The sequence below is a fragment of the Emys orbicularis genome, chromosome 17 (assembly GCF_028017835.1).
Source record: "Emys orbicularis isolate rEmyOrb1 chromosome 17, rEmyOrb1.hap1, whole genome shotgun sequence".
NCBI classification, from domain to species: domain Eukaryota; kingdom Metazoa; phylum Chordata; order Testudines; family Emydidae; genus Emys; species Emys orbicularis.
Genome location: NC_088699.1, coordinates 26,354,349 through 26,381,801, shown reverse-complemented (window position 1 = coordinate 26,381,801; position 27,453 = coordinate 26,354,349). Strand labels below are relative to the sequence as shown.

The following is a 27,453-nucleotide window of genomic DNA, read 5'->3' as shown; positions in this document are numbered from 1 at the left end:
ATTAGATTTTGTGGGGCCCCTGGCGGTTTAGAGTGGGGGATTGGGCTCAAGCCTGGGGCAGGGGATTGGGATGCGGGAGGGGGTGCAGCTCCAGCTGGGGGTGGGTGAGCTCTGGAGTGGGGCCAGGGATGGGACAGGGGGTTGGGGTTCAGCAAGAGGTTTGGGGTGCAGGTTCTGGGAGGGAGTTTGGGTGCAGGCGGCGGCTCTGGGCTGGGGTAGGGGGTTGTGCTGCAGGAGCGGGTGCGGTGTGCAGGTTCTGGCCAAAAGGCGCTTATCTCGGGTGGCCCTGGCTCTGTGCTGCTCTTCTCCCCGAGGTGGCCGGCATGTCCAGCCCCTAGGCAGAGGGGCCAGGCCCCTCTGCACAGTGCACGCTGCCTGTGCCTACAGGCGCCGCCCCTGCAGCTCCCATTGGCTGCGGTACCAGGCCAATGGGAGCTGCAGAGATGGTTCTGGGGGCGGGGACAGTGCGCAGAGCAGAGATTCCCTGAACGCCCCTTGCCTAGGGGCCACAGGGGCATATCGACAAGCTGGCGCTCACGGCTCCAGCCGGTGCGGAGACATGCTGCTGGCCAGATGAAAAGAAGCAGCAGGCCGCATCTGGCCTGCAGGCATGCAGGGCCCCCCTTAGCCCGCAGCCCTGTACTGCAGCCCCTAAAGCCCCTCCATTAACCCGGCCCTGCTAATAGTTCTAAAAGCAAAAATGGTTGTCTCACCATAATCTGCAATACATTTCACAGGCTGTTTCTTCTCAGCCTGGGACAACCCCTCCCATAGGCGCTGAGTTTCTAATCTGCCCAGGCCCCGCCCCCACTCCACCCCTTCCCCCAAGGCCCCACCCCCACCCTGCTTCTTCCCACCTCTGCCCCACCTCTTCCCGCCCTCACCCCGCCCCTTCCCCACCCAGTTCCACCCCCTCCCCCGAGACTGCTGCGTCTCACTCCTCCCCCCCATCCTCCCAGCGCCTCCTGAGTCTGATGCCGCAAAACAGCCGATCCGCGGCAGGTGGTAGGCACTGGGAGGGAGGGGGAGGCGCTGATGGACAGGGCCCGCCGGTGGGCAGGAGGCGCTGGGGTGGGATGGGGAGGTTCTGGTAGGGGGGGCTGCCAGTGGGTGCTCAGCACCCACCATTTTTTTCCCTTGGCTGCTCCAGCCCATGAGCACCCACGGAGTCGGTGCCTATGACCCCTCCCACAGTTCAATGATACATCTCAGACTTTCAAACGATCTTGCTTCCATGTATGGAGGTGGGAGAAGAAAGGTAATGGGGAAGCCATTGTCTCTTATACTCTTTATATCCTCCTCCTCTCTGTGAGGCACACCTACCCCCGGCTGGGGTTCAGATCATCACTCTGTGGTGTACATGAGATTCAAAGCCCCTTTCAGGTGGATTGTAAATTTCTTGCTGACTCCATCTGTGTTCTTGATGTTTGAAGCATCTTCAGGGATGACATGCAAGGCCTTTTGTTATTTCTAAGGACCTAGTCTATGGGCATTCCCCAGACTCACAACATGTTTCAGTAACAAACATATAGCAAAATCTCACGACTCCCTACACAATGATGATACACATGTTAACAGGACAGCAATATTCAGTAAATCATGAGTTTTCAAACGATACTTCGCAAGGCATGCTTTGTACAAAATATATCAGAACAAAAGTGGTGAACATGGGGTACAGAGTATCACCTGACACCCCCCACACTCCTGGTATCCACATCCCCTGTAGTCCCCCCGGTGTTGGTTTTAGGACACCTGTCCTTGTTCCCAGCAAGATGCTGTGGGCTTAGAGCTCATGCTCCTGCCCTCCAGATGAGCCATGGCCTGGTCTGGCACCATGTGGGGTGGCACTAACTCTGCAGCCTGCTGTGTTGCTCCCCAAGTGCCAGGAGCCAGCAGGAAAGGGGCAGCAGCAGAGTGAGGGACATGGGGGCTGGTCAGTCAGTTCTGCCTTGTGATGGGGAGTCCTTAACTGCTCTGTTCGCATCAGTTCAGCATCATCATCCGGCCTCTGTTTGAATCCTTCAATGGCATGGTCTCCACAGCCAGCATGGACAGCCTCAGCCAGACGTCACTAGCCTGGCTGGACCAGTATTGCTCCCTCCCAGCACTTCGGCCTAGTACGTAGTCCCACTTCGTCCCTTGCCTGCCCTGGAGAAGGCAGGGGCTGGCCCTGCCTGCCATGTGCTCCCAGCTTGCAGCCCCTGCTGTTCGTGCCTGAGCTGGGTGGGAGGTCGTCTCAGTGCCGTGATCAGGAGAACTGCACTGTGATGGGGGCATGTGAGGGGGCTGTGTTTGCATTGGGGGATGCTGTCTCGGGGGAGTGGCGCTCTCAGGGCCAGCTCTGGAGTTGCCCAAAGCTGCTCTGGCAATGCTCTTCCCCCCTGCCTTGGGGTCAGCAAGGGATTCACTTCCTAGCTCAATTCCGCCCTGGTTCTCCTGCTCCTGAGCTTGCCAGAGGGAGGTCCAATCTCTACATTAGATGGGGCTTAGGGGCAGGGACCCGCCAAACTGGGATGTGGTTCTGGGAGCAAGGTCAGGATTGGAAGGATGGGGAGGGGAAGACTGGCTTGTTGGATGTACAGTCTCCTGGTCTGCAGCTGCAGCAAGAGACATTGATGGTTTCCCAGTCTCATACTGTGGGCAAAGGGAAAGGCTGCGCATTGCAAACCCAGAGGGAGGAGCAATACTTTTCACATCACACAATTAGCCTGTGGAATTCCCGTCCACATGAGCTCCCCAAGGCGAAACTTAGCAGGATTCAATAGGGGATCGGACAAAGGTGCAGATAATGAGAAGCGCCATGGGTACATGGGACAGGATTTAAGCCCTGCCAGGGGTTAGGAGGACACCTCCCCTGGGGCAGGTTATGCCATAGCTGCCTATAAACAGGGATCTTCCTGTGCAGCAGCTGGCCCAGGCCAGTGTGAGAGCCGGGGTATGGGTTAGATGGCCAGGCACGGCGGTCCCTGTGCCCTATGGCAAGCCGACAGGCTGCCTGACGCAGCTCAGAGCCTATCAGCAGAGGACACTGACTCGTCCCATTCGGTTTTGTCTCCCCAGCTGTCCTGAGCTCTCTCCGCCAGCTGAGCATTTCCACCTCTATCCTGACCAACCCAGCCTGCGTACCCGAGCAGGCCACCCAGGCAGTGATGGGGACAGACCCCAGCAACAACTCCTCCTAGTTACAAGGGAGGAGCCCCTCACACCTGGTAAGATGCTCCATTGCTGCAGAACAGCCACTCACCTTCACCAGCAAGAGTCTCCTATTGCAGTCTCAGTCCCGCCGTCGCCATACTGCCTCCCGGGGACTGCACCCCCATCCATGTGGTGGGAGGCCGTCAGCAAAAGGAGAGACAAAATCAGTGCATGATCCAGGACACGTGCTATATGGACACATTCCACTACCCAAGATGCTGATGTCCAGAAGAGCTTTGCCTCGGAAAATCCCTTACCTGAAAATAGCACTGTGCAAGGCTACAGAGTAACACAATGGTGGGAAATGCCGATGGTCTTGGAGAACCTGGTTCCTTCACAACGACTCCCTCCAGATGCTGACCTCGAACTAAAACACTGGTGTACTCTAACTTGAACAAGAGGCGAAGTGGCAAAGGCTGGTGACTTTAGGGAGAGGGATAGCTCAGTGGTTTGAGCATTAGCCTGCTAAACCCAGGGTTGTGAGTTCAGTCCTTGAGGGGGCCATTTAGGAATCTGGGGCAAAAATCTGTCTGGGGATTGGTCCTGCTTTGAGCAGGGGGTTGGACTAGATGACCTCCTGAGGTTCCTTCCATCCCTGATGTTCTATGATTCTATTCTAAGTGGAAGCTGAGGGACAACCCCGAATGTGGAGAGTTTAGGCAAACATTTGAACATTGGCTGATGCAGTGCCCCGGCAATGTCCTGTACTCCCAAGGAATTATTGAGATCAGTGAGAACACCAGGTCTTGGCTGCAGTTTTGGAGTGACAAGCTATGATGATGACCAGTGAGAGCAGGGCCCCAAGGGGTTCAGAGGAGCCCAGGGTGCCCACTGAGAGGAGAGAGCCTTCCCCAACTCACTGCTCAGCTCTAGAGGCAGCAACCACTGACCATGGGAGGGAATCACTCAGCTGCCTCTGGCTCCTGAGGAGAAGGATTTGGGTCTTCAGTCTCCCTGAAGCAAGCAATGGAACCTGGTACTGCATCCCCGGAGATCAAGGGACAGGGAGACTACAAGAGCTGCAGAAAAGCCCACCTCAGCAACAAGATGCTAGTTCCTCATCCCCCACCTGTCCTAGGGATGGAAGTGCCCCTGGAGAGTTGCCAACAATGAGGCTAGTGCATGAAGCTCTTTGTGGTTCCATGGAAGATGCCCCATGAGAAGGTCAGCATCTCTCACTGCCCAAGCCTTATCTTCACAAATATGGCTACTTCCGTTCAGTATGGGAGGGCCTAGACTCTGGATAACCAACTCTATCCAGACTTTGAGTGTTTGCTTTAGTCTCCAGCCCATTAATAGCTCCTACGTCCACACTAGGTCTGAGTGGTTACTCTGGCTGGTGGGTGTTAAATTCTAAGCAGTGGTTGTTCTGGTCATATCTCTGGTGGAATCCCCACCTCCCTTTCAGTCCAATTTGAACTCAGAAGCTGGCTTCTGGAGTGGAGAATACTGTACAAATCAACAGAAAGCTCTTGTTCATATTGTTGTGCTCAGCTGAATAATTGGGCTGCTCGGTTGTCTCCTGCTGCATTTTGTTGCCCTTTTGCTCCTTTTCCTGTAATGTGAGCAATGTATCTTCTTGTCTCTCATGTTTGGAACAGTAGCTCAAAGGCAGCTGCTGGATTTCCCCTTCATGGGTGTTTCCCAAGCAAATGTTCTGTCTTTTAGTTTTAGGATGTTCTAGAATGCAGGAGTTTTCCCATGAACGTTATTTGATGTCATGTTGCCAAAGGAATGTCCTGTTCCTATATCCCATGCATGCCCTGGCTCTGTAAGTAATGGCAGATCCTTTGTGATAAAGAGACTTTGTTCCCTCCCATTTTGATAGTGTATTTCTTAAGTTTTTCAGCATTTCTCACCCTGTTGCTGCCTCTGGAAAAATACACAGAACTGAGCAACAGGGGCTCCTGCTGCCAAAAGCCCACACCAAAGGATTCCTCCTTTCCCTGGGCTCTGTAATAGACCAAGGGAAACATACTGTGAATAGATGGTTTGCAAAGGAGCAGTGCATAGTAACCTGCACCAGCCCCAGGCAGGTTTCAGGTGCTTATGACTATGCAGGTGTCTCCAGCTGCTGTGCCTGCATACGACCTGCTGGTCCAAGAGCTGGAGCCACAACCTCTGTAAGAAGTGGGGGAAATGCTCCCATATTATGTAAGGGAGAAAAGTCCAACTACAGGGGCTCTGGGAGGGGAGGAGCCAGGGACGCAGGCCACACGCGGGGCAGTAGGATGGGGAAGCCACTCACCAGAGCAGAGCCATCTCCGCCAGTAGTGATGCACCCCTGCACCCTCCCTCCTGGACTGTGCCTCATTCCCACACTCACCACCCCCCTGCTGGAGCCCCCAGAGCTCCCCTTGCTTGGCACTGCTGCCTACAGGGTTGGTGTTTCCCCCCGGCGTCTCCTGAGAACAGCCCGGGGTGGGTGTGATGGGCTCAGTCACAGAGACCCCCTTGGGACTGTCACTTTACATGCTCAAATTACCTCTGAGCCCATTTTCCCTGATGGCTTGGGACTCCAGAACCCTGCCTTGTTGAGCCAGACACACTAGTTTGCTGCAACACAGACCCAGGTCTGAACCATGCCCCCCAAAGCTGAAGGCTTTAATTGAAAACCACTCAGCAGGTTACCTATCTCCAGCACCCAGACCCCAGTTCCCAATGGGATCCAAACCCCAAATAAATCCATTTTACTCTGTATACAGCTTATACGGGGTAAACTCATGAATTGTCTGCCCTCTATAACACTGATAGAGAGATATGCACAGCTGTTTGCTCCCCCAGGTATTAATCAAATACACTGAGTTTGTTAATAAACAAAAGTGATTTTATTAAGTATAAAAAGTAGGATTTAAGTGGTTTCAAGTGATGACAGACAGAAAAAAGTAAGTCACCAAGCAAAATAAAGCAAAAACACGCAAGTCTAAGCCTAATATATTAAGAAACTGAATACAGGTAAATCTCACCCTCAGAGATGTTCCAATAAGCTTCTTTCACAGACTAGACTCCTTCCTAGTCTGGGCCCAATTCTTTCCCCTGGTAATTCCTTGCTAGTTCCAGCAGACATCTTAGGTGAAAAGCAGGGATTTTTTCATGACTGGGACTGCTTTGTCCTGCTCCACCCCCTTTTATAGCTTTGGCATAAGGCGGCAGAGGCCCTGACTCCACCCCTACCCTGCCACTTCCCACCCTCATTCCAACCCCATCCCCAAAGTCCCCGCCCCAACTCCACCCCCTCCCTGCCCCTATTCCGACTCCCCCAAATCCCCGCCCCGGCCCCGCCTCCTCCCCTGAGCGTGCCACGTTCCCGCTCCTCCCCCCTCCCTCCCAGAGCTTGCTACAGCTGTTTGGCGGAGGAGGTGAGGTGGGGCGGGGCACTTGGCTGCCAGTGGGTGCAGAGCACCCACTAATTTTTCCCCGCGGGTTCTCCAGCCCCAGAGCACTCACGGAGTCGGCACTTATGCAAGGCGGGGATCCTTTGTCTCTCTGGGTCCCCACCCCTCCTTCTAAATGGAAAAGCACCAGGTTTAAGATGGATTCCAGTATCATGTGACATGGTCACATGTCACTGTAAGACCTCATGGAAGGCTTGCAGGTAAATAAACCCATTCACAACCAATTGTCCTAGTCAGTGGGAGCCATCAAGATCCTAAACCACATTAATGGCCCACACTTTGCATACTTACAATAGGACCTCAGAGTAATACTTCATATTTCTAGTTTTAGATACATTCATACAAATAGGATGAACACACTTTGTAATGATACCTACATAATGAGACCTTTTGCATAAAGCATATTCCAGTTAAATTATATTCACATTTATAAACATATTTCCATAAAACATATGGAGTGCAACATCACCGTGGGTTTGCAGTTTTTACCACCATCTCTGTGTGCAGAGGGAAGGGCATGAAGCTAGAAAACAATAGGCAGTAGAGTGGCTCTGGTGGCCCACTGTGACACTGGTCTGGCACACAGGGGTGCTGGGTTCTGTTCCTGGGTTGGTGGCTAGTCATGTCATCTTTTTGTGCCTCAGTTTCCCCATCTGCCAAACAAGGCTAATGGAACCAGCCTCCCAGGGAGAGTGCTGTGCAGGACGGTGAGGGAAGGGCGCAGGGCGCTGCTGCCAAGAACCACACGACACCCTTCCCCATCGGTGCAGATAGGGGACAGGCCCAACCAGGTTCACACAGAAGTCTGCGGCGGAGCTGGGATTCGAACCCGGGGCTCCAAACTTCGGCCCGCACAGGGCCTAGCCGCGCAGCAAGCGGCTACCCATTGCCTCCAGAGCGCATGCGTACAGGGGATTGCCTGCAATGCAGCTCTCCCTCAGCAGGGGTTGCTTTGCAAGGACTGGTCGGGATGAGCGGCTCAACCCAGAGTAGCGTCTCTGCGCATGCGTAAATACGACTCCCCTGATGATGACATGCCTCTTCCCAGACTATGCGAGAACTGCGCGTGCCTCTTGCTGTTCATTGAATCGCAATGCCGCCGGCGTGGTCTCAGCGTGCACGTGACCGCCGCGCCGTGCTCGGCCCCGTGCGCTGAGGTGGCGGCAAGATGGAGGCGGCGGCGGTGCTGATCGGGGTCTCGTTGTTCCTGGGCGCCCTGGTCCTGCTGCTGCTGGCGGCGCTGGGACAGGGCTCGCCGCAGGAGCCGGGCACCGGGGAGCCGGCCGGTAAGCGGGGCTGGGGCCGCCCTCGATCGGGCCCCGTGCCCGGAGCCCCGCGGGACGCGGCCCCTCAGCGGGCGGCTCGCCCCAGCCCGGCAAGGCCGGGAGCCCGCGGGCCTGGGGCGGGCTGGTGGAGGCGGCTCCATGCCCAGCCAGGCTGGGTCCGTCCAGCTCAGCGGTCTGCCTGCGAGAGCGGCCCGGGCCAGGCGCTGCCGAGGGGGCCAGCGGACCCGGGCGACCCCCGGGGGAGCCAGCTCCCGCTGAGGGGAGCGCGGGGCTGCCGGGGTGGGTGCGGGTCCCGGTCTGCTCAGCACCGGCCCGGGAAACGGGACTGGGTACGCCCGGCCGGCGTGCGGGATCGCCCGGCTCGGAAGCAGAGCCAGAGCGGGATGGCGAGGCGAAGGCCGCCTGGGAGCTGCAGGGAGTAAAGCCAGGGCGCTGTGTCCTCTCAGCGCTTCCCAGACATCCGGCAGGCCGAGCCAGGGTATCCTCCGGCCCGGAGCCAGAGACACGGGCTCTTCTAGTCACCCAGGATTGGGACACTAGAGTTTCCGACCCCCTAACTCTGTGCCTCAGCCCCAGTGCCATCCTTCTCCCCAAGTTCTGTCTGTCTGCCAGTGTACCCATAGCCCTAAAATCACCCTGCTCTGTGAAACAAGCCTGGTCTCCAGGTCAGGAAAGCTCTCTAGAACAGGGGGTTTCAAACTTTTTTTTTCTAGCGACCCAGTTAAGAAAATTGTTGAGGCCCGTGGCCCAACAGAGCTGAGGATGAGTGGTTGGAGTGTGGGAGGAGCTCAGGGTTGGGGTGAGGGCTGTGGGGTGGGGCTGGGAATGAAGGCTCAGGATGTGGGAGGGGGCTCAGGGCTGGGGTGGGGGGTTGGGGTGCTGGAGCGGGTCAGGCTCTGGGCTGGGGGTGTGGGCTTTGGCCTGAGGATGAGGGGCTTAGGGTGCAGGGAGGGGCTCTGGGTTTGAGGGGGGCTCAGGGCAGGGGGTTGGGGCGCAGGCTTACCTCCAGCAGCTCCTAGTCAGCAGCTTCCCGCCTATTCTGGCACTACAGACCTCACTGTGCTCCGTAAGCAACCAGCAGCACGTCCGGCTCGTAAGCAGAGGCACGCAAGTGGCCCCTTGTGGCTCTCGCCTGCAGGCACCGTGCCCCCGGCCAGTGGGAGTGTGGAGCCGGTACTTGGGGTGGGGGCAACATGCGGAGCCCTGTATCCTCCCCGCCTAGGAGCTAGACCTGTTGGCTGCTTCCGGGACACAGCATGGTGCCTTAGTCAGGCGGCACCGCCGCAGGACTTTTAATGGCCTGGTCTGCGGTGCTGATCAGAGCTGCTGTGACCCAGTACTGGGTCGTGACCCACAGTTTGAAAACCACTGCTCTACAACGGACAGCAGATTTTGATGAAGAACAGAACTCAAAAATCCACTTTCTGTTGTCCACCTGATTGGTAACAGCAGCATTCAGACCAAAGCATGCCGCTAGTGTAGATGCCGATATACTGGTATATTGTGCTTTGCCAAACCTGAATGAGCTATACCACTAACTGCCAGTGTAGCTGCATCTACATTATGGGGGGTTTTCTGCTTTAACTATAGTTAAAACAGCAAAACTTCTAAGTGTAGACAAGGCCTAAACCCACTACATTAACAAGCCTCATAGCAAAAGGGCATCACGTGCAGATGTTTTAGTCCTCTGAGACACCACCTTACACTGTAGCTCTGCCCTCTCCTGATTGCACTCTTAGTAGGATTGTACTTTTCCTGGGGTCCCCAAAATGCATTCTTGCTCTGGTGGGAATCTGTAGTTTTGCTGGCGCTAGCCAAATCCTTTTGCTTAAAAGAGTAAACGTTTGCCAGGAACTGATGGTGGCTGGGCCTGGGTGTCATGACCCACCTGTAGGAAGATCCAGATCTGCTGGCCTGGGTGTGAGTGCTTTCTTCCTTCTGGAGAGAAGCCTTCTATCTGTTTCTGGGGTCTGGGCCCCAGAAGCTATTGAGTATTAATGTCAGTCCTCATAATTGGGAATGCAGTATGTCAGCTTGATGTAGCTTCAGTCACTGCTTGTGGAGCAGGATAATGTACCAGGCAAACCTGAGTTAAATCGTTTCCATCACACCCTGGAGCAAGGTGACTCTTAGGAATAGTGGTGTATGTTTAATTCGCTAACATTATAATCCTGTTTTGTGTTCTTTTCTTCAGTAAATACACGCTGCTCTTGTTGCTTAGGGACAGCCTTAGTGTCCAGGATAAAAAGAGACCAGTAGACTCGTTTAGTTATATTTTTGCTTCAAGTAGAAATCCAAGAGCCCCCTTTTTTTTTTTTTCTCATACCACATGTGGAGAAGGACAGGGATATGAGTGCAGGATGACTGGTGGAATACAGTCAGCATGGGAAGGGGAATCTAGGCTGAGTTCCTAGTGGTGATTTTTTTCATATAACTATAATGTTCTTCTACAGCTTTGCATCTGTAAATTACTGGTAAAAACTCTCAACCCTAACTCCAGCATATTATATATATAGCATGGTATGTTAACTAGTTTCAGTTTTATGTTTCTAACAATAAGTGGTGCAAGCAATTGCTCCTTATGTTACGTACAAGCTTTCATACCTAGACAACTCAGGGCAAGTTAAGGGGGCAATTAATTTCCCACACCCTTCCCAGGAACAACTGATTTATTTTGCTTTACCATGAGAATATCTTTTTAGGGGCTGTCTATCTATCAGGTGAGAATCTTTTAGCAAAGAGGAGGGAGCTGGCTTTCTAGGGAATGCCTTAGCATCAGAGCTGCTTCATAACTCTTTCATGTGTCCCACTGTGCATGGTGGGTCTGGTTTACTCGATTTGTCTGTCTTTGTTTCCTAATGAGATACAGACGTCAGGAAATCACCTTGATGCCTCTCCCCCTCCTCCTGTTTTTATCTAGACCAGAAAGTAAATGGGGAAGCAGTAAGACAGACATCGGGACTAAAGAGACAGAAGCAGCACCAACGAAGCCGCAAGGATAAGCCCCAGCAACACAACTTCATACATCCACTCCTAGCTGCTGCTCTCAAGGTAACTGGCATATCAGTTGGTGAACATCAGCACCTGGTTTTTTTTGCCTGGCAATGGACATTGACCTACTATTATGCATGGGGACAGGTACCAACAGATTTCCATGCATCTGCACACACCTGCTCAGAGATCTGCCATTCAAGCATGAGGCACAAGTTCCCTGCCCGTTCCAGGATGTGCCTTCTTTGGGATTGCTTTGTTTAATGTCTGCGACCCCTGAGCAGCTCCTCCTGGGAACTTGGAAAATGAACACTTCTTGTCATGTCCCTGTCCCCATCCCAGTCTGTGATTGCTGCAGCTCCTCACAGAGCTCAGTGCCTCCGCATTCCTCTGCTGGGCTCTTCTCTGCTGCTTCAGTCCCCACTGAAATGCTGAGAGTTTCTTAATGATGGGTAATGTCTCTCCTTTTGTCAGTAGCTGCCTCCTGAAATCAAGCTGCAGGAAGGTGCTGTAGGCAGTCACACAGGCAAGGGGTAGCATGACATGATATGAAAAATGCTATACAACAGCTTGGTGGTATTTTTGGGAGGCAATATAGCCTAGTGGAGAGGGCACTGGATTGAGACTCAGGAGACCTGGGTTCAGTTTCCAGTTCTAACACTGGCCTGCTTAGTGATCTTGACTTCCTTGTGCCTAAGGGCTGGTCTACACTGGGGGGGGGGGGGGATCGATCCAAGATACGCAACTTCAGCTACGCGAATAGCGTAGCTGAAGTCGAAGTATCTTGGATCGAATTACCTGGGGTCCACACGGCGCGGGATCGACGGCCGCGGCTCCCCGTCGACTGCGCTACCGCCGCTCGCTCTGGTGGAGTTCCGGAGTCGACGGTGAGCGTGTCCGGGGATCGATATATCGCGTCTTAACGAGATGCGATATATCGATCCCGGATAAATCGATTGCTACCTGCTGATACGGTGGGTAGTGAAGACGTACCCTAAGTTTCCCCATCTGTAAAATGGGGATAATTATCCCGAACTCCTTTTGGAAGTGCTCTGAGATCTAGCGTTGTGTAAGTGCTAGGAATTATTATAATTCTTCCTATTGTAGCCCACCTCATTCTTCACACACAATCCTGTGTCCATTCCCTCTGACTCACTTGCCCAGTGCCCTGGAGAATCAGCTGTGAAAGGTATGCCCTGGAACAGCAGAAGAGCAGGGGGAAGGAGAATGGGTGTGAGGACCTAGGGATGGTCGTTGCTATGTTTGGGCGGGAAGGGGGTCTTTGTCCTGTGGGTTTTTGCTCTTGAAGCAGATGGGATTCATGTACATGTTTTTCTCTCTCTGTGTCTCAGCTGTGGCCAGTGGTCCCTTCAGCAGGCCTTGGAACCCTGGGATGGAACAGGCAGATTACCTGTTCCATTCATCACACAGAAAGCTGGTGCTAATCATGTTGGTTTTCCGCAGGGTCACAGTGGGAGCGTAACCTGCCTCGACTTCAGTAGCAATGGCAAGTACTTGGTGTCCTGCGCTGATGACCGCACTGTCCGGATCTGGAGCACCAAAGACTTCCTGGAGCGTGAGCACCGCTGCATGCGAGCCAATGTGGAACTGGACCATGCCACACTGGTCTGCTTCAGCCCAGATTCCAGGTGAGAAGTGACTGCTGTGGGTGGGGCCGGGAAATCAAAGCAGGAGACTTACAAAGGAAGGGTTTTCTTTTCCTAGCTTGACAGGATAGCCCTTCTTATTACAAAGGCCTAAGTGGGGGAGCAGGATCTTGTCCAGCACACTGCCCCTGAAGATTTATTAGATCCTTGCTGATCTGAACAAGTAAATTCCCTCACCTGAAAATTAGTTCCTCTTTTCACAGGGTTTAGTGAGTTCAGAATTGGCCTGTTCCTATTTCAGGTTCTTTCTCCCTCACCCCACCGTCTGGGCCTGGCAACAGGAAAATGGATTTGAGTGGGAGGTTAACTGTGCAGGCCGGCGAGCTGCAGCACTTCCCAGGCTTTCAGGCCAGTGCTGTGAGCAGAGCTGCAGCTGTTTGCGTGATGTAAACCTGCTGAGAAAGTGGCAAATGATCCTGGAGTCTTTGTTTTGACTTGTATTAATGTAGCTCCTAGGAGCCCCAGCCATGGACCCAGCCCCCATTGTGCTGGGCGCAGTACAAACAACAAAAAGACAGTCTCTGCCTCAAGGGGTTTACAATCGAAGTGCAAGACGAGACGCGAGGTGTATTCCCATCTCTCTGTACCCAAGGAAACAAAGAGAATATTGGTCAGCATGATAAGCTGTGGTCTTTAAATATAAAAACTGGCCAAACCCCTTAACTGCAGTAATGACCCCAGCCATCTCTCCTAGGTTGTGCCTGATTACATGTAGCTGTAGCCTTATTGGTTTGAATCCAGCCCAGATTGTAGGGATCAAAAGTTATTTTCTGACTGTTTGACCTGTATGGAATGAGCTGGGGGTCTTGGTGTAATACCCAGTGGGCAGGTGCCTGCATCACCAAAAAACCACTATCAAAATGGGCATTAGGTGTCACACTTTGCATTCTCACAAAGGGAGTTGGCTACAGGAAATGACTGTCCTTCCTTCATTCAGAGCCTTCATCACCTGGCTGGCAAACGGAGAGACCATTCGTGTCTTTAAAATGACCAAGAAGGAGGATGGCAACTTCACTTTCACTGCAGCCCCTGAGGACTTCCCAAAGAAGCACAAAGCCCCCATCATCAACATCGGAATTGCCGAGACAGGTACAGAGACAGGGCTGCCCCCTTTCATCTGGGCTTGTGAGCCATCTGCCCTGTACTTTCTGAAGAGCAACAGCTGCTGGTTTGAGCATTGGTTACACCTCGGATCTAATTCCAGCCCAGTAACTGACTGAGTGACCTTGGAGAAGTCACTTAACACTTGTCTCCACTTCTCATGTGTTAAGTAGATATATTTAATGTCCACAAAGAGAGTTCTTCCTATAACAGCCAGGAACATTCAAATTCACTTCCCATTGCATATGTTCTCCCTTCTTGACTCTTCAGAGATTCTGCTTGCAAAGAGGTTCTAATAAGGACTGGTCTCTAACACTGTACATGCTGTGTTCTGACACACAGATGTGTTTTTAACTGGTAAGAATTTCTCCAAGTGCAGGTTGATAGGATGAGGAAGGGAGTGCTCACCGAGAGCTTCTGGGATCCATGTAACAAAACATTGTTCCCAACGGTGGGACCTCAGCTGCTGTACTGTTAATCCACACAGGTCCTGATGGATTAAGACTTACCTCTGAATGTCTTGTGACCCTGCTCAGAGTTGTGGCTGCAAGAAAGGTCACATCATTGTTTGTAGGAGCCCTAGCATTTCAAGGGACACTGTTGACCTGTGTGTGACTCCAGAGTGAAATGAGTATTTTCATTGGATTTCATTGGTGAGGTAATATCTTTCACTGGCCAACTTCTGTTGGTGAGAGAGACAAACTTGCAAGCTTATACAGAGCTCTACTTCAAGTCTGGGAAACTTAGAGGGTATGTCTACACAGCAATGAAAGCCTAGAGTTAGTGGGACTCGAGTCAGCTGACCTGTATCGGAGAACTCTGGGATTGAGCATCTACACTGTATTTTAACCCTAAACTAGGGATTTTCTGTCCCATGCTCAAACCGAGGGCTGTGCAGTGCACAGACCCAAGTCAAAGTAACCCTATCCCTATGAATGTGTTTCACTGTGGGAAAACTCTGCTGCCCACCCTGTTTCCTAACTGTGAGGTGCTATTGATGGGACTCTGGTGCCATAAGGAGCACATAACTGCATAATTAGCTCCTTTGGTGGCTGTCTCAGTAGAATGACTGCAGTTCGAGGTGGCTTTATACTGAGCTACCATCTAACGTGAGAACTGGGCTCTCCAGCTCTAGGCTGAGTCACATTGGCAGGAAAATGCCCGTGTGCACCTGTCTGGGGATAATTGGCATATCAATCTCCAGGGCTGTCAAACTATTAAAATGAAACGTTGCTATTCTTAATTTTTAAAATGGGATGTCTAGTGAAATTGTTTTTGTTTGGCTTTTTATTTATTTTTGTCTGTCTTCAAGTTTGACATAAAATGTAGATTTCACCTCTCTGCTGTCAGAGAGGTGAAGAGCTTTCCCAGGGTTTCGGGTGCAGTGTACTCCAGCACCCACGGGGTTCCCTTATCTCTGCCGCACCCCGGGAGGTAGGGATAAGGGATCCCTGGGAAGCTGTGGGGAAGTGTTGGGACTGGCTCCCACTCACCGCCCTCACAGGGTACGCTGCGTGGGTGCCCTTGGACATAGCCCCAGGGAGGGTAGGGGGACCCAGGAGCAAGGCGGCACCAAGCAGCGGCCCTGCAAGAAGGAGGAGCATGCTGGGGGAGGGATGACCCCCAGTACCTTGGCAGCTGGGAGCCATCTCCCACCGGTCAGCTTTGCTCCCTGATCCGAGCAAGCGCTGTGCAGCAGCAAGGAGAAGCTGGAGCCACCACCACAGGAGGCTGCAGGGAGGTTTCTGGGCTGGCTCCTACTCACCACCCCCACAGTGGGCCAGGGTGTTGAGGTCATGCATCAAAATCTGGCTGTGCTCTTGTGACCAGGGAGCAGCTCTCTTTGCTAAAAGCTTCTTTGCATTGAAAACCCTGCCAGTGTGCTTGCAGACTGGTGTTAACCCATTGTCTGCTGAACACTGATCTGAGTTGCAGAGGGAGGTGTGGCTTCTGCTGCAATAGAGTGCAATGGCAGGAAGAGGACTAAGGAAGTTGCCCCAAGGAACTCTGGGCTATATCCAGAGGACCTCTGGGGCCACGTACACACAGGAAAGCAATAGGGCTCAGAGACCCTCTAGCCCTGTAGGGTCCAGGGACCCTAGGTTTGAGCCTTAGATTAACAATTGGTGTTATTGGTGGATGCAAGGGGGCTTAGGCTTACATTGCTGTGTAGCCATACCCAGAGTGTCTGAGCTAAATACAATAGCATAAGTAGTTAGCATCTATTTCAAGGGACCATTCAAGGTGAAGCTGTCTGTTATCTACAGCCAGGCACTCGGAGACTACAGAAAATGCTCCCAATACCTTAACACACACAAAACTGCCTTTACCAAACAAGGACACTCCGCCATTGAAATAGATAGCATCATGGAATGGGCCACCCAAATACTCTGAGAGAACCTGCTTCAATACAGAAATAAAAACCCCTCTGACCACATCCCCCTAGTTGTCATCTACCACCCCAAACTAGAATCCATGTCAAACAACTAAACCCATACTCGATGGGGACCCCATCCTGAAAGAAATCTTTCCTGAACCCCCTCCTCTAGCCTTCAGATAACCTCTCCAAGCTCCTCATCAGACACAAGCTCCCCCCAGCCCAGGGGACTCCCAACGCAGAGCAGCACCAAACCCTGCCAGAACAACAGATGCAAAACCTGCAGACCTATCTCCACTGCTACAGCGATCAACAACCCCCCACAACACACCTTTCAAGATCCATGGTCCTATACATGCCTATCACAACACGCGGTGTACCTCATCCAGTGCACTAAGTCATCCACATAGTTGCTATTGGGGCAAAGTAGACAATCACTGCTCTCAAATAAACTCACATGGGAAAATGGTAACAGACAAAAAAAAAAAACCTCTCACCAATGGGTGAACACTTTTCACAAAGCAGTCACTGTCTGACCTGTCAGTCCTCATCCTCAAAGGAAACCTACACAACACTTTGAAAACGTGAGCTTAAAATCATAAGTCTACTAGACACTATTATGGCTGCTTATAACAATCTATAACCAAACCACTAATAAACCCCCCAGCCCCACTGCTCTTCCCACCCTTCCTTGCCTCCCTGTGATTGGAGGGATGTTAATGGGCCACTTCACCTTGAATGGTCCCTTGGGTTAAGTACCTACTTAACCCTAAACAATGTGTTCCACCATGTATTTAGCTGCGATATTCTGAGGCCAGGTCTACACTCCAGAGCTATGTCAGTATAACTAAGTTGTTCAGGGGGGTGACATAGTTACACTGGCCTTAACCCTCCATGTAGACAGTGCTATGTCGATGGGAGAGCTGCTACTTCCTCTCGGGGAGGCGGTTTAACTACGCCGATGGGAGAGCTCTTTCCCATTGGTGTAGGAGCATCTTCACTTAAGTGCTACAGTGGTGCAGCTGAGCTGATGCAGCGTTCTAAGTGTAGACCTGGCCTGAGTAAGTTTCCCAGACCTGAAGAAGAGCTATGTGTAAACTCAAAAGCTTATTTCTCTCACCAACAGAAGTTGGTCCAATAAAAGCGATTATGTCACCCACCTTTTGTCTCTGAACAAATGGGAAACATTCATTGTGTCCAAGCTGAGAGAAATACACAAAGTAAATGGCATCAGCAGCAATCTGCAGTGCATTAGTAGCATGGGTCCCTCCATCCTCAGTTCCTCCTTGCCGCCAGTGACGGTGCATAGAACTATTGCTGCTTCAGCTAGTGCTGTTGCTTCTCGTTTGAACCCATTTACCTCTTGTATATTATTGTATATAGTTACCCTCTAGTTTTAGTTTTCCTATTTGTTAGTTAGAGACTTAGTAGGTCTCGAACGGGACTTCACCTCGGGATGGGACATTAAGGCTTTAAGCCCTGTGATCGCTGTAAAAGGCCCATGCCCATTAGTGATCCACATAACAGTTGTTTACAGTGCTTGGGCAAAGGTCACATTAGTGATAAGTGCAGAATCTGCAAGTCCTTCAAGCCCAGGATGAAGGAGGAGCATGACATTTGCTTGAAAGCACTCCTTATGGAGTCTGCCCTTACCCCAATGCTGAAGTAGCGCTCCGATTCGGCACCAAGCACCATGACCTCGGCGTGCAGTGCCCTGCCAGTACCATCTGTGAGCCGGCACCAGTCCCCTTACATGGCTCCAGTCAAGAAGCCCAAGAAGACGGGGCAAAGAAGGTCTCCAGCTTCCCGCAATGGAAAGGACAAGTCTGGGGTGGATCAAGGCCCTGTCTCGGGCACCTCTTCACCCCTTTCGGGATCTCAGGCCCCAGCTCAGGTCGAGTGGTGTACCCCAGCCCGCTTCCCGCTGGCTACCCTGGATAGCGACGGAGGTCCTTGTCAGCTCCAGGTGCCATCCACACCGGAGGCCCTGCAAGCGGTGCAAGAGATTGTCCCTCCCCATGCTTCCCACTCCGGCCCCTGTGGGGTCCCAGTCACAGGGAAAACCCATGCTTGGACCACTACAGTCTCCACCTCTACGGCAACACTCCCCATCCCGGGGGACATCCCGCCAACGGTCACCCTATTGCAGCCGACACGCTTCTGACCATGATAGGCAGAAGCTTCCAGCCCCATCTGGTCTCCGGACCTCGGACAAGGGCAGAGAGACTCGAGGTGCAGCTCGCCAGTGACTGGGTGCAGACCTCTGGAGGCACGCGTCAACAGCAGGAGTTTCAGAGTCAGTGCCCAGAATCTCCGCAGCACTGGTACTGCTCCAGGAACAGTTTGAGGGACTGATGGTACCGTTCTCTGGACCGTTGCTGATCCTCCAGGGCAGCATCACTGCATGCGGCTGCATCTTCACGACGCCAAGCCCACTCTGGTTCCCGGTACCGCTCATCAAGCGTGAGGTGTAGATTGCCAGCCCAGGGCCGTTGCGGATCCACCGAGTGCTGCCGGTCGCTGAGGCCCCGATCCAGGCGCTCGTCGAAGTCAGCCAGATCCAACTCCGGGAGGGGGACCGGTACCGATTGGGACAGAGCCACCTCTCAGCCCTGTCTTGGTCGCAGGGTGCGACCGCTCGGCTCTAGCTCAGGTTCGGAGCAAGGTTCCCTAGCTGCGGGACAAGCTCCGATATCTACGGTGCAGACTACATTGACAGCACCACAGCTGGCCCCGTGGCCTCCGACTCCGTGGCCGGCACAGTGGTACCCATGGAACTCATGGGGGTTCACTCAGCCCTCCCAGGCTGCCTGCTCGGTATCCAGAGCTTTGGAGAGACTGGCTACCTCCCTCCCCCGTTCCCCTCTAGTTCAAGAGGCCTCGGCTGCAGGCACCCCGAAGGCACAGGAGGAAGTGGGCGAGCAAGCTGTTGGACCACCTCTGGTTGCGGAGGACCCTTGGTACTGGCTTCCTCCTCATCGTCGCCAGACGAGGTTATAGTGGGGCCCCCTCCACCTGTTCCCCAGGATGATGCTAAGATGCATCAGGAGCTGTTAAAGAGGGTCGCTGCCAACTTGAGCCTCCAGGCAGAGAAGTTAGAGGAACCCGCAGACTCCCTCTTTGATATTCTCTGCCCCATAGCCCCGGCCAGGGTAGCTTTGCTCCTACATCCGGGGGTCGCAAAAATTACAAATGCCCTCTGGCAAACCCTCTCCTCCTTGCCTCCGATCTCCAAGAGGGCAGAGCACAAGTACTTTTGTGCCAACCAAGGGTCACGAGTACCTTTATACCCACCCTACTCCCAATTCTTTAGTGGTAGAGGCAGTCAACCACAGGGAGAGACAGGGTCAACCGGGGGTTACCCCTAAGAATAAAGACTCAAGGAGACTAGACTTATTTGGGCGTAAAGTTTATTTGTTCTCCAGTCTACAGTTGCGGGTGGCCAACCATCAGGCCCTCCTAGACCGCTATGATTTTAATATGTGGCAGGCCATGACCAACTTCAAGAGCGCCCTTCCTGAGGCCTCGAGGAAGAAGTTTCTGGTGATCCTGGATTAGGGCTCGACTGTGGCCAGAGCAACTCTCCAAACGGTGTTGGACACAGTGGACACCGCCGCCTGTACCATGGCATTGGCCATCTCATTGTTCAGGGCTTCTTGGCTGCTCCTCTCTGGTCTTTCCTCGGAGGCTCAGCAGTCAATGCAAGACCTCCCTTTCGACGGGCACACCCTGTTTGCAGAAGACAGACAGACAATAAACTTCATGGCCTGAAAGATTCCCGCACGACCCTGAAAACACTGGGCCTTTACATCCCTGGCCCTGCCCACAAGCGGTTTAAGCCGCAGCAGCCTCAGAGCCAGGGGAGCCACCCTTGCCAGGAGCCTCCCCGTAAAAAAAATCCAGGGGTTACAAGAGGCGCCCTGGCCACCAACCATTGTCTACATCACAGTCAGGCTCGACCCGCAGTAAGCAGATGGGCAAGTACCCGTTTTGAGGGTATGCCTGAGGGCGACCTTCCGGCCTGTTTCCCCGGATCCTTCCTCCCCTCTGTTTTCTTCCTTCCTCCCTGCATGGGCGTCTATAACATCGGACTGATGGGTCCTCAGTATGGTGGTGCAGGGTTACACCCTTCAGTTACTTTCTACCCTCCCTCTTCAGGGACCCTTCTCATGAGTCTTCTCGCACAGGAGGCAGAGGGTCTACTGCAGCTGGGTGCGGTGGAGGTAGTTCCTGTGGAGTACAGGAACAAGGGGTTCTATTCCCGATACACTTTAATCCCCAAGGCCAAGGGTGGTCTGTGGCCCATACTAGACCTGTGGGGCTTGAACCACTACTTAGCGAAACTGAAGTTCTGCATGGTCTCCCTGGCCTCCATCATCCCCCTCCCTAGATCTGGGAGAATGGTACGCAGCTCTCGATCTGAAAGATGCATACTTCCATATCGCCATCTTTGAGGGACACAGACACTTCCTTCGGTTCATGGTAGGTCCCAATCACTATCCATTCGCGGTTCTTCCGTTTGGCCTAGTGACAGCACCGTGGGTATTTACCAAGTGCCTGCCAGTGGTGGCGGCTTACTTCAGACATTGGGATATCCAGATCTACCTGCATCTCGACAACTGGCTTCTCAAGGGCAACTCCAGGTCCAAGGGGACGTTGCAGTGCTGTGGGCACGTGCCATCACCTCGGCTGTTGGTGAACAACACAAAATCCACGTCAGTTCCGGTACAGAGACCGCAGTTCATCAGAGCGGTGCTTGACTCAGCCTCCCCCAGAGCGTTCCTGCTGCTGGCGAGGTTCAGGGCATTAGCGGACCTCATTGCAGAAGTCTCTGCGTTTTCCCCTGACCACAGCCAGGGTTTGCCTGTGCCTCCTAGGTCATATGGCGGCATGCACGTATGTTGTGCGCCATGCCAGGCTCCGGATGCGACCCCTGCAGCAATGGTTGGCAACTTTCTACTCCCAGTCCAGGCACCACCTGGAAAAGTCTGTCACCATTCCCGCAACGATACTCACCTCGCTCCCATGGTGGTCCGACCCCGGGAATGTCCTGGAAGGAGTCCCCTTCGACAGCACTCCCAACTCGGCCAAGTTGGTCTCGGATGCCTTGGATCTTGGTTGGGGGGCACACCTTAGCGATCTCCAGACTCAGGGTACATGGTCCCCAGAAGAGATGACATTACACATAAATGTCAAAGAGCTCAGGATGGTCCGCAGGGCGTGCGCAGTCTTCCTTCCTCACCTGTTGGGCAGAGTGGTCACAATCTTGACAGTCAACACAGCCTCGATGTTCTATATCAACACACGGGGGAAGCTTGAGCCTCAGCCCTATGCCAAGAGGCACTCCATCTTTGGGACTTCTGCATCAACCACGGAATCCATCTAGAAGCGTGTCATCTCCCGGGAGTCAAGAACATGTTAGCGGATCACCTAAGCAGGGACTTCTTCTCTCACCACGAGTGGGCGCTCCACCCAGAGGTAGCCTGCGCAATCTTCCAGAGGTGGGGATCTCCCTCTCCGATGCCTTTCTCCTATCCTGGGTGGTAAGCCTGATGTACACATTCCCTCCGATCCCGCTTGTCAGCGGAGTCCTGGCGAAAGTCAAGAGAGACAGGGCCCAAGTTATGATTGCTCCAACGTGGCCGCGCCAACATTGGTTCGGCACACTGTTGAGCTTGGCAGCGGTCTTCCCGTGGCCCCTTCTGGACCGGCCAGACTTGCTGTTACAGGACCACGGTTGCCTCTTGCACCCTGACCTCGCGTCATAGAATCATAGAATATCACGGTTGGAAGGGACCTCAAGAGGTCATCTAGTCCAACCCCCTGCCCAAAGCAGGACCAATCCCCAACTACATCATCCCAGCCAGGGCTTTGTCAAGCTGGGCCTTAAAAACCTCTAAGGAAGGAGATTCCACCACTTCCCTAGGTAACCCATTCCAGTGCTTTACCTCCCTCCTAGTGAAAAAGTTTTTCCTAATATCCAACCTAAACCTCCCCCACTGCAACTTGAGACCATTACTCCTTGTTCTGTAATCTGCTACCACTGAGAACAGTCTAGATCCATCCTCTTTGGAACCGCCTTTAGGTAGTTGAAAGCAGCTATCAAATCCCTTCTCATTCTTCTCTTCTGCAGACTAAACAATCCCAGTTCCCTCAGCCTCTCCTCATAAGTCATGTGCTCCAGCCCCCTAATCATTTTTGTTGCCCTCCGCTGGACTCTTTCCAGTTTTTCCACATCCTTCTTATAGTGTGGGGCCCAAAACTGGACACACTACTCCAGATGAGGCCTCACCAATGTCAAATAGAGGGGAACGATCACATCCCTCAATCTGCTGGCAATGCCCCTACTTATACAGCCCAAAATGCCGTTAGCCTTCTTGGCAACAAGGGTACACTGTCGACTCATATCCAGCTTCTCGTCCACTGTAACCCCTAGGTCCTGTTCTGCAGAACTGCTGCCTAGCCATTCGGTCCCTAGTCTGTAGCTGTGCATGGGATTCTTCCGTCCTAAGTGCAGGACTCTGCACTTGTCCTTGTTGAACCTCATCAGATTTCTTTTGGCCCAATCCTCTAATTTGTCTAGGCCCCTCTGTATCCTATCCCTAACCTCCAGCATATCTACCACTCCTTCCAGTTTAGTGTCATCTGGAAATTTGCTGAGAGTGCAGTCCACGCCATCCTCCAGATCATTAATGAAATTATTGAACAAAACCGACCCTTGGGGCACTCCGCTTGATACCTGCTGCCAACTAGACATGGAGCCATTGATCACCTATTGAGACCAACGATCTAGCCAGCTTTCTATCCACCTTATAGTCCATTAATCCAGCCCATACTTCTTTAACTTGCCGGCAAGTTGATGCTGCGTGGCTGAACCCTGAAGAATGGACCTGTTCGGAGGGGGTCCAGCAGGTCCTCCTGGGGAGTAGAAAACCCTCGACTAGACAGACCTACCCAGCAAAATGGATGAGGTTTTCCCACTGGGCGGCTGAACGGGGCATCTCTCCTTCGCATTCTTCAGTGCAGTCGATCTTAGGCTACCTGCTTCATTTGAGGAACCAGGGCCTGGCACACTCCTCTATCAAAGTGCATCTGGCGGCCATTTCCGCCTTTCATCCACCTGTCCAGGGGCAGATGGTGTTCTCCCATGACATGACATTCAGGTTCCTCAGAGATCTCGAGAGACTTTTTCCTCAAGTTCGGTCCCCGGTCCCTCAGTGGGATCTCAGCTTGGTTCTGTCCAGGCTCACGGGCCCACCCTTTGGCCTTGTGCTCCCTGTCTCACCTATCATGGAAGATAGCTTTCCTGGTGACGTCAGCGCGGTGAGTTTCTGAGCTGCGTGCCCTGACCTCAGAACTGCCGTACGTGGTCTTCTGTAAGGACAAGGTCCAACTCCGGCCCCACCCGGCCTTCCTTCCCAAGGTGGTGTCTACTCTCCACATGTGCCAGGACATCTTCCTTCCGGACTTCTGCCCTAAGCCCCATGAGACTAGTGAAGAGAGGCACCTCCATGCTTTGGACATAAGAAGGGCCCTGACTTTCTACCTAGATCGGACAAAGCCTTTCCGTAGGTTGACTCAGCTTTTCATCTCTACAGTTGATAGGATGAAGGGTCTCCCAGTGTCCATGAAGAGGATTTCTAACTGGATTACCTCTTGCATAAGGACTTGTTACGAGCTGGCAGGGACCCCGCTGCTGCCGATCGTCAGAGCCCACTCGACTATAGCACAGGCATCCTCAGAGGTCTTCCTGGCACGTGTTCCAATCCAGGACATCTGTAAAGCTGCGACGTGGTCCTTGGTACACACGTTCACGGCCCACTGTGCCATCACGCAGCAGGCCAAGGACAATGCTGGGTTTGGCAGAGCTGTGTTGCAATCTACATGTCCGTGAACTCCTTACCCGCCTCCAGGGGTACTGCTTGGAGTCACCTAAGTTGAATGGATGTGAGCAATCACTCAAAGAAGAAAAGACAGTTACCTTTTTCCGCAACTGGTGTTCTTCAAGATGTGTTGCTCATGTCCGTTCAATGACCCGCCCTCCTTCCCCACTGTCGGAGTTTCCAGAAAGAAGGAACTGAAGGTGGAAGGGGCTGGCAGCGCCCTATATACTGTGACATGTGTGCGCCATTCCAGGGGGCGCCAGAGCCGGTCCCCTACGGATATTGCTGAGGGGAAACTTCTGGCACCGGTGCATGTGGCGAGCACACACACCTAAGTTCTTCACATCTCGAAGAACACGTTATGGACAAAGGTAACTGTCTTATTTCAAAGTCAACCCTTCCTAGCCTGGTGCACCCTGTGGAAACTAAAGGGACTGAGTATCAATGCAGACTCAGGGACTGAGCCTTCTTGCAAGTGATCTTCAAGACTGATGAGCAAGGAGGACACACTTAAAGCCTTATGTCACTGAAGCTTGTAGACTCTGGTTGGCATATTCTGTGCACTATGGGAAAGCTTTATCTGGCTGAATGCAGAAACCCCATGGTCTGCTTAGCTACAAAAAGGAGCATGCCCAGGGGCAGAAGCATTTGGGACCTTTAGTTCCTGCCCTGTTCTTTACAACTCCTGCCCCCGCTCCAAAAAAATGTTAAGCCCAGTCAAGTGCAGGGGTCCTCCTCAGAGGGGAGAGTTTTGGTCCAAGAGCAGCTGAAACTGCCTCTCAATGAGCATTTGCCAGCCTTGTGCCTCTCTCTGCCATTGCATCCAGGAAGAGGGGAGCTCAGAGTGGATCTCTCCCCCACCCCACAGCTCTCAGAATTGGGGAGTTCTTTTGCTTTTTTCTTCCCCTCCCTGATGTCTGGGAATGGATCACTTTCTAGACTAGACATTCCTCTCCTGGTGGTTGGTGGGACAGCCCACAGGAAGCTTGAGTGATATGACTGCTTGGCTGCTAGCATGTTCTTCTGTGTGGCTAGACTAACACTAGACTTGGGAGACTACTAATCTTTGTCCTTCATTCCCTAGGGAAGTTCATCATGACAGCTTCCAGTGACACAACCATCCTGATCTGGGACCTGAAGGGTGAAGTCCTGGCCAACATCAACACTAACCAGATGAACAACGCCTTTGCAGCTGTATCTCCTTGTGGGCGGTGAGGAACACAAGACTGCTGCCAAGGGAATGGGGGATCAGGATGCTATCTGCTCCCATCGGGGAGTGTGAGGGGCACAAGAAATAAAACAGGCTAGGAGCCTCACTCCTTCCCCAAAGGGGCATCATCAACTTGAATTGTTTGCAGTTGATTAATTTTTAAATTTCAATAGATCCACTTTTAAACAGTACATCCTACTCCTAAAAACCTTTTGAGAAGTTATGGAAGGTTATGTTCCCCTGCTTGTTTAGAAGGGCCTTTGGGCAGGTCTAAAAGTGGTACCACCAGGCATGTTCTGGCTCATCTTTCCTTCCCTTTCTACACCTGCTTGCTGCCTGTTCACCTTCAGCATTGCTGCTGCTGTTACACTCTTTCCCAGTCTTCAAGAACGTAGTTAGCAGTATGTCATCAGATCTGAGACTGACTAGACTTGTGCTGTCAGAGGTGCAGATGTGTTGCTGGTTTTTTTTCAAGTTTAAGAACATTGTAGGGGTTACTTTTACCAAATCTTCTGATGGAAATGTGATTTTTCGTAGTGGACATTGTCCATTAACCAAGATCACTCTGTAATGATCTCTCACCAGTGAGGCCATGAGCTCATCAGCCTCCAAGCTTAGGCACTAGAGGATCCTGACCCCTGAGGGCAGGTGTTTGGGCTCCCCTTTCACTGGGCTAGAAACATGCAATGCCAGGATTTCCTTTATTTGGAGCAGTCTCTCTGCATCGTCCTGTCCCATACTGACCCCTTGGGATTGCCATTCACCTGTCACTGCAGTGACTTCTTGGTGGCAGGTGAAATTAATTTTCCGTGTGACCCAAGCTGTGATTCACATCTCCACACAGGATCAGCCAGCACCCTGAATGCTTTCTTATACACACTCACTTTTTGGCACCCCCAGCTGGTTGCTTTTTATTCCTTCAGTTTGTTTAGGAGGGATCCAAAAATGGAATCATGCTGGCGCTGTCACAGGCCTGGGAGATGCTTAGTGACTGGGCTGGCATAACTGATGAACACACATGCTCTCTCTCCCCTCCCCAGGTTTGTAGCATCATGTGGTTTCACCCCTGATGTGAAGGTATGGGAGGTGTGCTTTGGCAAGGGAGGAGACTTCCGGGAGGTGACCAGGGCCTTTGAGCTGAAGGGCCATACTGCTGGCGTGTACTCCTTCTCTTTCTCCAATGACTCCAGACGGTAAGGAGCTACCCTGAAAAATATCAGTATCCCATGCCCTTGTGGCTTGTTAGCTGGCCCCTCCTAATGTATAGGAGCAGTAAGCCTGTATGGACTCCCCTTTCTCGGCAGTGTGCCCCAAAACTCTGTCCATCCTGACAAATAGGAAGCTTGGGAAAAGGAATCCATGGCAGCAAATCTCTGAGCCAGCATGGAGACTGCACCAGGCAGGGTCCCACTTCTTCCTCCCCCACTCCAGACAGATTGCACTAACCTTGGTACATAGCCATTCTTCCCCACTTGGATGGAGAATGAAAACTCTCGTTTATATTAACATTTGAGATTTCCTGTTCTTTCAGTTTTGACCCAATTGGTGACAGGCCCATATGCTCATGTTTGAAGGGAATTGCTTTTATGAGCACTAACCTTCCCCTCTCCCCAGATAATGGGGTCAGCTGCTCTCTACTTGCAGTCTGCACTGTTCAGGAGAGTTGTTCCTTCTTTCTGTTCCATAACAGGGGCTGTGGTTTGTGAGGGTGGAGAGAGGAATGGTGCCGCCTAGTCTCTTTGCAGCTGTGACGTGTGTGCTCTCTCCTGCCATAGGATGGTGACCGTTTCGAAGGATGGCACGTGGAAGCTGTGGGACACAGATGTAGAATACAAGAAGCAACAAGATCCTTATCTGCTCCTGACAGGGAAATGTGAAGTGATGGAGCCTTGTCGCATTGCCCTGTCCCCTGATGCTCGTGTGCTGGCCATCTCTAGCAGCACCAGCATCACTGTGTACAACACCCGGAGGGGGGAGAAGGAGGAGCACTTTGTCAACGTCCATGGAGAGTACATCACGGACTTAGCCTTCGACATTAACAGTCGCTACCTTGTGTCTTGTGGGGACCGGGCCATCCGGGTGTTCCATAACACGGCGGGTTATCGGGCTGTTGTGGAAGAAATGAAAGGCATGCTGAAAAAAACTACTAATGAGGCTACCAGAGAGAGACTGCAGCAGCAGATCACAGATGCCCAGAATGCGCTGGACAGTATCTATGCCAAGAAGGACTAAACTTCTCTGGGAAATGGGTATGTGCAGACTCTTCCAGGTCAGGGAGCCTCATGCTCTGCGTGGTGGGTTTTTAATAACTGAATGAGTTGTAATAAAAGAGTTTACTGACAGCCTGA

At 52.6% G+C, this 27,453-nt stretch overlaps 2 protein-coding genes across 2 annotated transcripts in view; both read left to right on the top strand.

Moving 5' to 3' along the window:
• Positions 1–3,182, top strand: part of MLXIPL (MLX interacting protein like) — a 65,486-nt gene extending 62,304 nt beyond the window's left edge. The window contains exons 16-17 of the mRNA XM_065418402.1: positions 1,988–2,117; positions 3,061–3,182. Of these exons, the coding sequence (XP_065274474.1) occupies positions 1,988–2,117; positions 3,061–3,182 (252 nt within the window). The remainder of the gene's footprint in view (positions 1–1,987; positions 2,118–3,060) is intronic.
• A 4,576-nt stretch (positions 3,183–7,758) lies between these two features.
• Positions 7,759–27,451, top strand: TBL2 (transducin beta like 2). Its single transcript, XM_065418302.1, has 7 exons — positions 7,759–7,876; positions 10,797–10,927; positions 12,332–12,516; positions 13,472–13,623; positions 24,980–25,106; positions 26,146–26,298; positions 26,881–27,451. Exons 1-7 carry the CDS (start codon positions 7,759–7,761, stop codon positions 27,335–27,337), a joined length of 1,323 nt encoding a protein of 440 aa, XP_065274374.1. The 3' UTR covers positions 27,338–27,451.
• Positions 27,452–27,453: the final 2 nt, after the last annotated feature.

Excerpts from the sequence above, each read along its gene's own strand:
- TBL2 (XM_065418302.1), top strand. The coding sequence starts at position 7,759 with ATGGAGGCGGCGGCGGTGCTGATCGGGGTCTCGTTGTTCCTGGGCGCC. Across the intron at positions 7,877-10,796 it reads GGGCACCGGGGAGCCGGCCG|ACCAGAAAGTAAATGGGGAA; the intron begins GTAAGCGGGGCT and ends GTTTTTATCTAG. Across the intron at positions 13,624-24,979 it reads CATCGGAATTGCCGAGACAG|GGAAGTTCATCATGACAGCT; the intron begins GTACAGAGACAG and ends TTCATTCCCTAG.